The sequence below is a fragment of the Diabrotica virgifera genome, chromosome 6 (genome assembly GCF_917563875.1).
Source record: "Diabrotica virgifera virgifera chromosome 6, PGI_DIABVI_V3a".
NCBI lineage: Eukaryota > Metazoa > Arthropoda > Insecta > Coleoptera > Chrysomelidae > Diabrotica > Diabrotica virgifera.
Window position 1 is genome coordinate 85,787,525 of NC_065448.1, and position 13,981 is coordinate 85,801,505.

The 13,981-nt window shown below is 32.2% G+C and overlaps 1 protein-coding gene across 1 annotated transcript in view; it reads left to right on the top strand.

The window, feature by feature from the left end:
• Positions 1 to 355: 355 nt before the first annotated feature.
• LOC126886567 (zinc finger protein 726-like) overlaps positions 356 to 13,981 on the top strand; it is a 42,706-nt gene continuing 29,080 nt past the window's right edge. The window contains exon 1 of the mRNA XM_050653516.1: positions 356 to 734. Coding sequence (XP_050509473.1) covers positions 503 to 734 — 232 coding nt within the window. The 5' untranslated portion in view covers positions 356 to 502. The remainder of the gene's footprint in view (positions 735 to 13,981) is intronic.

The window sequence follows — 13,981 nt, forward strand, 5'->3', positions numbered from 1 at the left end:
TATCCAATCTCCGATAGGAGAGGCACTCAAAGAAGAAGAATAACCTGTAGATTAGGCTACCTATCGGCCGCTCTGTATCGAGGTGTAACGCGATATCAAGGACGCCATTGGTCAATATTCATTTTGAGTGATATAGCCATCTTTGTCCCTCATATGAGCGGTATCGCTTAGTAAAAAGAGATAAATCGACTGCCGCGCGTTACGCTTTTTTGCTCAGTATGCCTTGTCTACGGTTAACATGTCTGGTTAATTGCCTCCCAGCAATGACATAAACGTCAAAGTCTTGACATGCCCTATTGAATAAATAATACGTCAACTGTCATTAGTTTTATGATAGTTTATACAAACAAAAGTCACAAAAACGAAACAAATTTTTGTTGTTGTTTTGTTAATTTTGTTTGTGCTCCTGTGCTGTAAGTCTGAACCTTATAGAATTTACATAATAATATCGTTTTTTGGGTGTAAAGCTATTATTGAAATACATAAAAGCCAGTTAAATAAAATGGATGTAAAGCAAGAAATAAGTGATGAGAAGTGTAAAGTAGAAATAAGGTATAATGACTTAGAAGATGCTCCTGTAGATAGCTTTAAATGTGAAATTAAGAAGGAATTCAATAAAGAAAGTACAAGGGACACAGATAATTATTTAGATTTAATTAAATGTCCCATAAAAACTGAAAAACAGGATCAAAGTAGATCGAACGTGTTTGAAGAAATCCAGAAAACTGAAGAAGGTAAGTAGATACACATACATTTAGGCTTCCCCATAATTCCAAATACAGTATAACCCCGATTATCCGTGCTTCACGGGGCCGGACTTTGCATGAATAATTGAAAAGCACTGATAATCCGAACATGCATTTCTTAAATATAATACTAGTCCTGGATCCCGCGTACCAAAGAAAAGTTGATTCATAGCAAGCTAGAAATTTGTTCATAGACAAACTTTGATTTATGGGATCACTGGAACAGGGGAAGTTTTAATTGTGGAACATGATGAACGGGTCATCCGGACAAGTTTATTATTGTGAAAAATAGCAAGTTGTTTGTAAGATTACTCAATAGCCAACGTTATAGGCCTTCGGCCCACATATAAAATTTTTTATTTATGACCACACCGTTGAAACCTTTTGTACTTGTTATTTGGGTAGAGTCGGACAAATTTGGAGCTTGGCGCATTATGGTAGTGGGGCGTTTGTCTGTCAAGCGGTGACGAAGTTGTCAATTTTATGCAAGAAAAAAATTTATAATAACCACATCAGTCATTTTATTTTAATCAATGGTTTTTATCATATAAACAGCGAAAACAATTTTGTCGGACAAAAATATTGGGGCATATGACGCGTCGGACACGCTAAATATGTCAAATTTATGAAAAAAATAAATTTATTACCACATGGATAATTTTAACTGAATCTACCATAAAACATTTTTCCAATAATGTGGTAACCTTGTCGGACAATTTTCACGGGGCATATGAGCAGTCGGATGCGCCGAAGATGTCAACTTCCTGAAATTTTTTTATTTATTACCATTTTTCCGACAATATTAGCAGGTTATAAGTAATTATATTCTCAATCAAACAATCAAAGTGTCGGACAAAAATATTGGGGCAAATCCACAGTCGGACAAAAAATTTAATTTTTATTGGTAAACTATACTTTTAAACCATGCTGGGTTCGTACATCCCTTATCTTTACAACCATTTTTCCGACAAAAGTAGTAAGTTACAAGTAATTATATTCTTAAACAAAAAATGTAATTTTCTGACAAAAATGTTGGGGCAAACGAACAGAAAACATAATTCTTTTAGGCTATCGACGAGGAAGTATTATCAAAAAAAATTTTAAAACAGTTTTTCTCGGTTATTTTTGAATCCATTTAGCTGAAAATAGGTACACACGCTAAGTAAAACATTTAAAAAGGTATGACGAAGAGCTGTACCCAAAATTTTCTTAAAAAATTTTCCGACAATAGGGAAAATTTTAGAAAAGTTTTGATCTGATAATTTGTGTACATACTCCTTGAACAATGACAAACATCGTTCTATAGTTTTTTTTTTGAATTAAAAAAAAACATTTCCGACAAAAGTATCAGGTTATAAGTAGTTATATTCTAAATAAAAAAATCCAAGTGTCCGACAAAAATATTGGGGCAAATCCAAAGTCGAACAAAAAATTTAATTTTTATTAATAAACTATACTTTGACACTATTCTGGGTTTGTGCATCCTTTATCTTTACAACCATTTTTCCGACAAAAGTAGTAAATTACAAATAATTATATTCTTAAACAAAAAATGTAACTGACTGACAAAAATGTTGCGGCAAACGAACAGAAAACTTAATTCTTTTAGGCTATCGACGAGGAGGTATTGTCAAAAACAATTTAAAACAGATTTTCTCGCTTATTTTTGAACCCATTTAGCTGAAAATAGGTACGCACGCTAAGTAAAACATTTAAAAAGGTATGACAAAGAGCAGTACTCAAAATTTTATTAAACATTTTCCGACAATAGGGAAAATTTTAGAAAAATTGTCATCTGATAATTTGTGTACATACTCCTTGAACAACGACAAAAGTCGTTCTATAGTTTTTTCCCGAAGTAAAAAAAAAACATTTCCGACAAAAGTATCAGGTTATAAGTAGTTATATTCTAAATCAAAAAATCAAAGTGACGGACAAAAATATTGGGGCAAATCCACAGTCGGACAAAAAATTTAATTTTTATTGGTAAACTATACTTTTAAACTATGCTGGGTTCGTACATCCCTTATCTTTACAACCATTTTTCCGACAAAAGTAGTAAGTTACAAGTAATTATATTCTTAAACAAAAAATGTAATTGTCTGACAAAAATGTTGGGGCAAACGAACAGAAAACTTAATTTTTTAGGCTATCGACGAGGAGGTATTATCAAAAAAAAATTTAAAACAGTTTTTCTCGGTTATTTTTGAATCCGTTTAGCTGAAAATAGGTACACACGCTAAGTAAAACATTTAGAAAGGTATGAAGAAGAGCTGTACCCAAAATTTTCTTAAAAAATTTTCCGACAATAGGGAAAATTTTAGAAAAATTTTATCTGATAATTTGCGTACATACTCCTTGAACAACGACAAACGTCGTTCTATAGTTTTTTTTTAATTAAAAAAAACATTTCGGACAATAGTATCAGGTTATAAGTATATATTCTAAATCAAAAAATCTAAGTGTCCGACAAAAATATTGGGGCAAATCCAAAGTCGGACAAAAAATATAATTTTTATTAATAAACTTTCTCAAGTCATTTATATAAATGAGAAATAATATTGGACCTAGAACTGACCCTTGAGGTACTCCATACATCAAAGGTTTTTTATCAGATTTAAGCTGGTTAAAAAACACATATTGAAATCTATCTGATAGATAAGACTCAATCAATTGAATAGACATAGGATGAAAATTATAGGCATGTAATTTTTTAAGAAGAATACTATGAGTGACACAATCAAAATTAAAGTGACACAAACGTTAATAAATTCATTTTTTAGTAAAATTGTGTCTTATTTCCCATAAAAAATACGTAACAATCAAAAGCTTTAGTAAGATCAAGGAACGAGGCAAGGGTATCAAGAAAGTTTTCAAATCCTTCCAAAATACTGCCTGTAAAATGATCGATAGCAAGTGTTGTTGTTTTGTTTTTTCTAAATCCAAATTGCTGCACTGCAAAAAGCCGATTAGATTCAAAATAGTCATTGATCTGCTTCTTTAGGATTCTCTCAAACACTTTGGAAAGAATTGGCAAAAGAGAAATTGGACGAAAGTTATTATGATCATCAGCCGAACCTTTACGTTTAAAGAGAGGTATGACTTTCGCAGTTTTAAACACTGAAGGAAAAATGCAGGATGAAATTGAGTAGTTTAATAAATAAATAATAATAAAATTTATTACACTTAAATACATAAAGTTTACAACAAAAGAAATGTAAAAAGCCAGTCGAAGATACAAGTTTCAAATTATGACATACATAAAAGTAAAAAACAATAATTAGCAAGTGCACTACTTACATAAGTTTATATAGGTACATTTAGATATGTTAGTTCCATGTACTATTCATAAAATCGTTTGTTGTATACGGTTCTAATTTGCACAAAAAGCTTACAATTTCCCTTTTTATCATGGAGATATCATCAGATATCTTCAAGTGTAGAGGCAGGTGGTTGTAGAATTGTATACCTGCATATAAAGCTCCTTTATCCAGTAATGTGAGCCTATGGTAAGGAATATTGTAGTTGAACTTGTTTCTGGTATCAAAGTTGTGAGATATGTTAAATGGCTGAAAGTACTGCTTGTTGGTATATACAAGTTTGAGACACTCGTATATATATAGAGCTGGTATAGTTAGTAACTTTAGCGATTTGAAATGGCTCCTACATGATTCAGAGTATTTTAGCTGCTTCATGACGCGTACTGCTTTTTTTTGTATTATAAAAACTTCGTTAAAAGAACTACTACCTCCCCATACTATGATATTATATCGAGCTCTCGAATAAAAATTAGAAAAATAAAATGACTTTACTACATTGATGTTAACATTTTTTACAAGAATTCTCAAACCATAGCAAGCTCGGCTTAGTTCTTTGCATAGATTCTCGATATGATATGTGAAATCTAAGTTTTGGTCAATCCAAACCCCTAAGCATTTGACATACTCAGAAAAGGGTATCAAATGTTGATTTAGGTTAATATTGTCAGGTGTGTCTGGACCTCGGTTTGTTTTAAAGAATACAGCTTTAGTCTTATCAGGATTTAAAACTAGTCTTGAATTCAAAAACCAGTTTTCTACTTCTGACATCAAATAGTTACCTGCCAGAACTAGTTCAGGTAAATTTCGGGCAGAAACCAACAGTGTACTGTCATCCGCATAGTTAATAATTAATTCCTTAGTTTTAGCAACTGATGCCAAATCATTTAAGTAGATAATAAATATTAGCGGTCCCAAAACACTTCCCTGTGGAACACCCCTAGACACTGCCAGAGGCTCTGACCGCACATATTGCATTGTTTTGTCCTTAATTTTTAGTGCATGTGCACGTCCAGTAATGTAGCTCTTTAACCAATTTAACTCCACACCTCTAACCCCGTAGTGTTCAAGCTTCACAAATAAAACATCAAAATCAATGCAGTCAAAGGCCCTGCTTAAATCCAGAAAAATCCCACATGAGACATTCCCAGCATCCAAACAATTATATATCTCATTAGTTAATTCAAATAGAGCAGTCTCGGTGCACCTACCTTTAAAGAAACCGTGCTGGCTATGGCTGAATAATTCTTCTTTAAGGAAAAACTGAAACAGTTGATCATGGACAACCAATTCAAAAAATTTTGAAAATGAGCTAAGCAGACTAATGTGTCTATAATTATCAAAAGAATCGATATCACTAGGCAGGGTTTAATAATCGCAAATTTCAGGTTGGTAGGAAAGCTCCCAGTTTGAAGCGAAAAATTTATTATATGTCTAAGAGGTTTACAAATATGAGGAAAACATTTTTTTAACAAGTACATGGATACTTCATCATATCCTGAACTCTTTTTCGATTCAATTTTTTGCATTATTTCTGAAAGTAATTCATAAGTTATTTGCTTAAAAATAAAGGTGTTTTTATTGTGCGGAATGTCGCATTTATACGTATCTTGATGTGGAAGTTCATTAGCTATTAATGTACAAGCTTTTTCATTAAAGTAACGATTAAATAAATTTGCACCTATAAGAGTATTCTCAAAATATGGCTGATCATTCTTTGTTTTTTTATGTTGTGTAAGTTCATTTATGATTTGCCAAGAAGTTTTACTTTTATTTTTTGAATTAGCTAATCTATGCTCATAGTGTTTATTCTTCTCTTTTTGTAATAACTGATTATATATTTGTTGAGAATTTTTAAACAGTTGTTTGAATTCTAACGACTGAGCCGATAAGCGCTGAAAATTAATCATTTCATTTTTGGCAGCTATTAGTTCAGGTGTTTTAAATGTAAACTTAGGCTTTTTATTATTTGTGATTTTAAGAGGAAAATGTTTGTTAAAGTACAACAAGAAGGTGTTGATGAATGCATTGTATTTAGCATCTACTGATTGAGCACAGTAAACATTTTCAAAAAGTTCGTTACAAATGTCACAACAGAAATCTTCAATAGCTTCGTTCGACATAAATCGAATTTTATGTTTTGTTTCACTTTTTAGATTGTGCAGATCTAAAAACAGTACCTGGCAATAATGATCAGAAAAATGAGTTTTTAAATTTTTTGAAGAGAAGTCTTCCATTTTACTTATTATGAAGTTATCGAGACAGGAACCGCCACTCTTATTTTCATGTGTGATTTCTTTAAAAACAAGTTTAAGATCAAACGATTCTAATAGGTTAGAAAAATATCGAGAATATTTTGACGTAACTAACATATCTATATTGAAGTCACCTGATATATAAGTCTTTATGTTTTTTTGAAAAACTATAGTAAGTAGTGCATTCAGTTGTGTTAAGCATATATCATTATCACTACCTGATGCATGGTATATACATATGGCAATAAAATTTAACTTACAGCTAGTAATCTTCACAGCACAACACTCAAAAATATTACTAATAATTAGATCATCAAACCAATGTATAGCACTAGCCACTATATTTTCATCACAATAAATTGCGACGCCTCCATGTAGATTCGGTGGACGACAAAAACTGGATATCAACTTAAAGTTAGCAATTTTTAATATTTGTATTTGCGAATCCGACAGCCAGTGCTCAGACAGACATAAAATTCGTTTACCTAAAAAATCTTCCAGAAACTCACTTAGTTCATTAACACAGTTATTAATACTCTGGATATTTAAATTGATAATGGATAATGCCGTATTCCTTTTCACTTGTGTCTTTTGGGTCGATTTAGGGAGAGGACCTTCTAAAAATCCTCATTTCGTGGACTATACTGATGGTACTTTTTAAAGTCAAATCTTTTATAGGCTACATTTTTTGGCCATACAGTGGATTTGTAGATCTCGTTTTTTAGTTCGAAATCTACGCCGCACATGAAACATTTATTCTGATTTTCAGTAGTGGGTAGCTCTTTCACAATAATATTAGCGTTTTTGAAAACTTCTTGTTTTTTTAGATAGTCTGAGATTCTTTCAGCGGTTCAGCGTTTATTAGTTTAGTTAACGGTAAGCTAATGTTGTGTTTAATTGCCTTGATTATTTTTGTGTTCATTCCATCCGGGTCCTTGCTCTGGCTATTTTTTAATTCTTCAATTGCTTTTACAACTTCCTCCAAATTTGTTGGCTCAAATCTGAAGGAGCAATGATTAGAGGCGAATGAAGGAGCATGTGGTATAAAACTAAGGTATGTATTGAATGATTGGTCAGTATGATTAAGTGTATTTATTACATTTTCAGCAATACCACAGAAGAAATCATTAAAACTATTTGCATTGAGTGATGAATTTTTTATTGGTAAATTCTTACATCTTGAGTTTATTAGGGACCACATAGCCTGTTGACGGTTGTTAGAGTTTAATATAAAATCATCATTAGATTTAATCTTTGCCTTATGTATAGCATGTCTGTATTTTTTCCTATATTCTGAGAGTGTTTTCTTTGTCACTAAAACGGGGTCACTTTTATTTAAAGATGTCAAAAATTGTAGTTTCTCCCTCATAAGTTTCAAATCATCATTAAACTAAGAATTTTTTTTACATTGTTTACCTTGCTCAACAAGCCTAGATTTTTCAGGAAAAGACAGATTTATTGCCTGCGTTAAAATATCGATAAACATTTTAAACCTTGAGTCCACATCAATACATTCATTATCAATAAATTCAAAATTTTGTAAGCAAAGATTGTTATTTAAAGAGGCCAGTCCCATCTCTGTAATGGGCCTGTAGCTTATTCTAGATTTAGAAGTATTTAGAAGCAATATATTGGTTTTTGTTTTTTTACTTCACTTTTTTTTAACTTGTTTATATATTTTTTTTATTGACGATTTATCTAATTTTATAAAATTGTATTTGTTATTGTTATGTATATCTTTTTCGTGAATCTATGTTAAGCTTTGTCCATAAAATTGTATAATTTTCAGTGACAATAAAGCATATTTCTATTCTATTCTATAAGTAGTTTGGGACACTTCACATTTAAACAATATGCCTTTGTGGTCTGAAGTGTGTGAAACATCAACAGCTTCGGATTGCAACATGGTACTATTAATATTTGTAAATATGTTATCAAGACATCTATTATAACGGGTGTTAAATTTTATTGATTTTTTGAGGTTATAGGATCTAAAGAAATTGCACAGATCCAGGGCTGCAATATCCCTTTCATTGAAGTGCACATTGAAATCCCCTGTTATAATAAGAGGTTTATTTGTATTTAACTTTTTGAAAACTTTTGACATTGTATTGAAGAATTGATTTAAATCACCATCTGGGGTACGATACACAGTGACAAGTTGAATATCAAATTTTACCAAATGTACACCTGTTATTTCACAATGTTTTTCAAGAGACAAACTTTCAAGATTTAATGAAACAGAATCAAAGGTTTCTTTAATATATATACTTACACCCCCATGAGAGCCCAGAGTCCTTGCAAAGCCAGAAATCATTCTGTAGTTCTTAATTTTAATTGAAAATAGTTCCTCAGATACTAGCCAGTGTTCATTTATACATAAGCAATCTGCTGATACTTCATTGAGGAGGACCTCCAGATATAAGAAGGAGGTACGCAAACATTGTATATTCCAGTGTAAAATAGTTTTTTGTGCTTTCTTAAAATTTCCTAAAATACCTTTATTATTATTATTATGTACAGGAACATTTACTGCACCACGGTTTTCTTCAGCGGATTCACTGAGGATCGAGGGCGTTGAACATGGAGAAAATGGTTTATGTTAGTTCCCAGTGGCCATAAATCAGATGACATTATGGCATCATTGTTTATCTCAGGAACTCCTACCTTAAAAGAGCTATATAGGTGGTTCTTTTTGGTAACCATCTTCTCACACACACAGTCCTGGTCAAGCTCATATTTTTTGAGAAAGTTGAAAACATCAGTTGCTTCAGTTTCAGGAGTAAAACCTGATATAAATACCCATGATTTAATTGGAGTAGGTGCTACAACCTTTAGTAGGTTATCAGTGTTAATGCCTTTCTTGGGACTTGGTCTTCTGTTTTGTTTTCTTTTTTTATATGACACCAGTTTGAAACCATCATTTTCAGTCACTTCCTCTTGGATGACGGGAAGGATTTGTAACTCAGAAGAGAGTTGTGAGTTTAGATTGGAATCATTGGCAATGTGGCTTTGATCTTGCTGAGTATTGTGATGCAATTGCGATTTTTGTTGTTTTTGATGTTGACTGACAGTGACATTTTTGACGACTTTGACGTTGTCATCTTTCACTCCTTCCACTGCAGTTTGCGAAACTGTCGGTAATACGGTGTTGCCAATGTCAACAAAATTTCCTGTTAGCTTTTTAGGGGATGGCTTTGGTGGCTTTCTAACCTCACTTCTTGCGATGTCCAGTTTTTCTAGAAGAATTACCTGATTTTTGTTCAGCAAATAGTTGTTTTCCACCAATAGCTTATTTTTTTCCTCCAGAAGTTTGATGATAATTTCATACAGACCCTTCTCTGTCTCCCAAAAGTCGACACACCCATAAGCCGGAATGTGACGACAAGCTGCAGTCTTCTGAGTGGCTGCCTGAATTAAGCAGGATGAATGGAACGATTTTTCACATTTCCCGCATTGCACTGTGCAAGTTGAACTTTTCTTACAATGAAAACAGTAAATTTTCAACTTTTCGTCATGTTTTTCGCGTTGTTTTACAGACGCACTTGCCAAAACATCCCGACCGTCGGCCATCTTGGAGAATGTGTGAAATCAAAGTTACCACCCTTCCCAAATCAGTGATATTGATCTTGAGACCACAGAGAGCAATTTGTTCCAATGGTTTTTGGCAAATCGTCTCTCTCTCAATAACTCAAAATCACAAACAGTGAACTTTACCCTAAGACATAACACCATTACACATCCCATTTTAACAGATTGTTCACAGGAAGCTAAATTTCTTGGTGTTTATCTTGATCAGGGACTCACTTGGGAACGGCACATACTGAAACTTTCCCAAAAGCTCTCAAGCCAACTCTTTTTATTTAGAAACCTATCTAAGGTTACCTCCCTTCAAACCCTTCTTACATCATATCACAGCAACTTTCACTCACGACTAACTTACGCAATCCTTTCCTGGGGACACTCTTGCCATATAGATAAGGTGTTTGGTCAGCAGAGAAAGTGTATTCGCATAATCACAGGTCAGGGTTATCGGGACGATTGTAGGCAGTCTTTCAGAAACCTGAGGATTCTCACACTACCTTCTGTGTACATTATGCAGTGCCTGTTGTATGTTCATCAAAATGTAGATCTGTATAAAACACAACAGCATACTTATCAGACTAGAAATCATGATGCCCTTGTACCAGACTTCAGTCGACTTGAGAGGACCAGAAATGGAACCAGATACCTAGCATTGAAATTTTATAACTGTATACCAATATCTATTAAAAGTCTTGATTTTAACCAATTTAAGAGACAAATTAAAAATTATCTTCTGATGGGTGCTTTCTACTCATTTGAGGAGTACTTCAGATCTAAATTTTGTTTTGTCCTGTAATTTAATTAGTGTTTAGTTTTAAAATTTTAGTAATAGGTTTTTTTACTGAAGTACTGTCAACTTTTAATGTAATTTTAGACAATTTTAATTATTGCTGACCTGTAAAAGTACATTTGTACATTATTACCAATAAATACTCTACTCTACTCTACTCTAACTATACTTTGACAATATGCTGGGTTCGTGCATCCCTTATCTTTACAACCATTTTTCCGACAAAATTAGTAAGTTACAAATAATTATATTCTTAAACAAAAAATGTAATTGTCTGACAAAAATGTTCGGGCAAACGAACAGAAAACTTAATTCTTTTAGGCTATCGACGAGGAGGTATTATCAAAGAAAATTTTAAAACAGTTTTTCTCGGTTATTTTTGAATCCATTTAGCTGAAAATAGGTACACACACTAAGTAAAACATTTAAAAGGGTATGACGAAGAGCTGTACCCAAAATTTTCTTAAAAAATTTTCCGACAATACGGAAAATATTAGAAAAATTGTGATCTGATAATTTGTGTACATACTCCTTGAACAACGACAAACGTCGTTCTATAGTTTTTTTCTCGAATTAAAAAAAAACATTTCCGACAAAAGTATCAGGTTATATGTAGTTATATTCTAAATCAAAAAATCTAAGTGTCCGACAAAAATATTGGGGCAAATCCAAAGTCGGACAAAAAATTTAATTTTTATTAATAAACTATACTTTGAAACTATGCTGGGTTCGTTAATCCCTTGTCTTAACAACCATTTTTCCGACAAAAGTAGTAAGTTACAAGTAATTATATTCTTAAACAAAAAATGTAATTTTCTAACAAAAATGTTGGGGCAAACGATCAGAAAACTTAATTCTTTTAGGCTATCGACGAGGAGGTATTATCAAAAAAAATTTTAAAACAGTTTTTCTCGTTTATTTTTGAATCCATTTAGCTGAAAATAGGTACACATGCTAAGTGAAACATTTAAAAAGGTATGACGAAGAGCTGTACGACAATAGGGAAAATTTTAGAAAAATTTTAATCTGATAATTTGTGTACATACTCCTTGAACAATGACAAACGTCGTTCTATAGTTTTTTTCGAATTAAAAAAAAAATTCCGACAAAAGTATCAGGTTATAAAAAGTTATATTCTAAATAAAAAAATCTTAAGTGTCCTACAAAAATATTGGGGCAACTCGATGGTCGGATAAAAAATTTAATTTTTAAGTACTTCAGTAGGTTATAAGTAATTATATTCTTAAACAAAAAATGTCATGGTCTGACAAAAATGTTGGGGCAAACGAAAGAAAACTTATTTTAGGCTATCGACGAGGAGGTGTTGTGAAATAATATTTTAAAACAGTTTTTCTCGGTTACTTTTGAATCGATTTAGCTGAAAATTGGTACACACACTAAGTACAACACTTAAAAGGGCATGACGTAGAGTTGTACCCAAAATTTTCCAAAAAAAATTTCCGACAATAGGGAAAATTTAGGAAAAATTGTTATCTGAAAGTTTGTGCACCTACTCTTCGAACAATGACAAACATCATTCTGTAGTTTTTTTTTTCGAAGTTAAAAAAAATCCGACAAAAGGGTAAATTTCGGAAAATTTTTCGAAAATTTTGGAAAGTTCTCTACGTTACGCCCTTATATTATAAGGAGTATTTCTACAAATTTTCAGTTTGATCTATGTAGAGCTAACCGAGAAATATTGTTTATAGTTCGCTTTGGCCTCCTTGATGCTTATTATTTTTTTATATCCCAGAGAACGGCTGTTCCCGTACTTGTGGCACTATATATATTGATGTGATCTTGATTATTGATATGAGATAATATTCTTATATGTCACTTAATTTAATCAATGTATTAATACTAATCTAATTAATTAACCAGATCACATATCAATATGTTTTCAATCTCAGGGCGAATTATAAATTAATTACTTACTTTCGTGGCTTCTAAATATTTCTTAATGGTTCCTAATCGGGATAGAAAAGAAAAGAGTAAAAAAAATACACATATGGGTTACAATTATAATCAAAATATTTTTTATTTTATTTAAAAGGCAATCAATGCTTAATATTTGCTATTTCTTATTATTCTTAAACATAACATTTACAAATGGGAATCTTATTTCCTTTTGGTTTTCAATTGAAAGTTTTTATTAACATTTAACTATTAGGAGTTATTAGGAACAACTCTATTTAAGTTTGATGAAGCTTTTCTGATATTATTGATTATGTTATTCAATTTTTTATGTGGAATTTAATACGAAAAACCCATACATTCATGTCCAAACAAATGAGACTGACCTTTTCCTGGTGAACTGAAAATGTCCTCACACAAGACCCGTTTCCTGCTATCCTTGGCTGCGATCAAACCTCGTCCTGGCTTCCAGTAATGTTCTCCTTTGAAAAACTAGCTCGTATAGCTCTCGTTCCTGCGTCTGTCGTGATGCTGTGTTCTACCTTTCTCGAAACTTCTATCAGCTACCGGGACACTCTTGGCTCAAGGAGGTTCTTTTACTCTCGACCTGGCCTACTTTTCGTTCCACGATAGATACTCCACACTCACGGAACTACATCGGCTTTCTCACTCTCCGTACACTACCGTCTACTACTCGACTTCACTTCTCGACAGCTCAAAACATTCTGATCTCACTTTCTCATCCATTCCCCTACTTTCTAAATATCCCTTCCAGATTCACAAATCAATCTTCCACCACCAACTCTCATTCGTAATATTCCTCAAAACCAATTTTTAATCTTTCTAAATATGCTTAATGGATTTCAAAAGAAAATATTTAATTCCCATTCTAAAATACTTTCTAACTATTTACAAATTTTAATGACCTATTCTCTCTTTCAAATGAGTCTTATTTAGCATAGGCTAATGATCGAAACCTTCCGCGAAAAACGATAATGAACTATCATCTATTTCACTGAGTTTTATTTAGCATAGGCTAATGATCGACCTTCCGAGAAGAACGATAATGGTACGCGTCATTCACTTTGTTTATCTAAGCACATTGTTCCGAGTTTCGTACGCTTATTCTAATCACTTCTTAAAATTAAATATAACAATTTGTTGTATACAGGTTGTTCTAAATTTATATGCCCGAGGTTGAGAAAATTAAAAATATTTTATATTAAAGTGAATTTTGTTTATAATTATCAAAATTTAATTTTCATATCAAATAGAAATATAACAAATCCCCGCCTTGTATTCGATAAAATTTATCTGCATTTTTAAATAAATTTTCTCGAGGCAAAACCAACTCCCTGTATATTTCCTTACTTT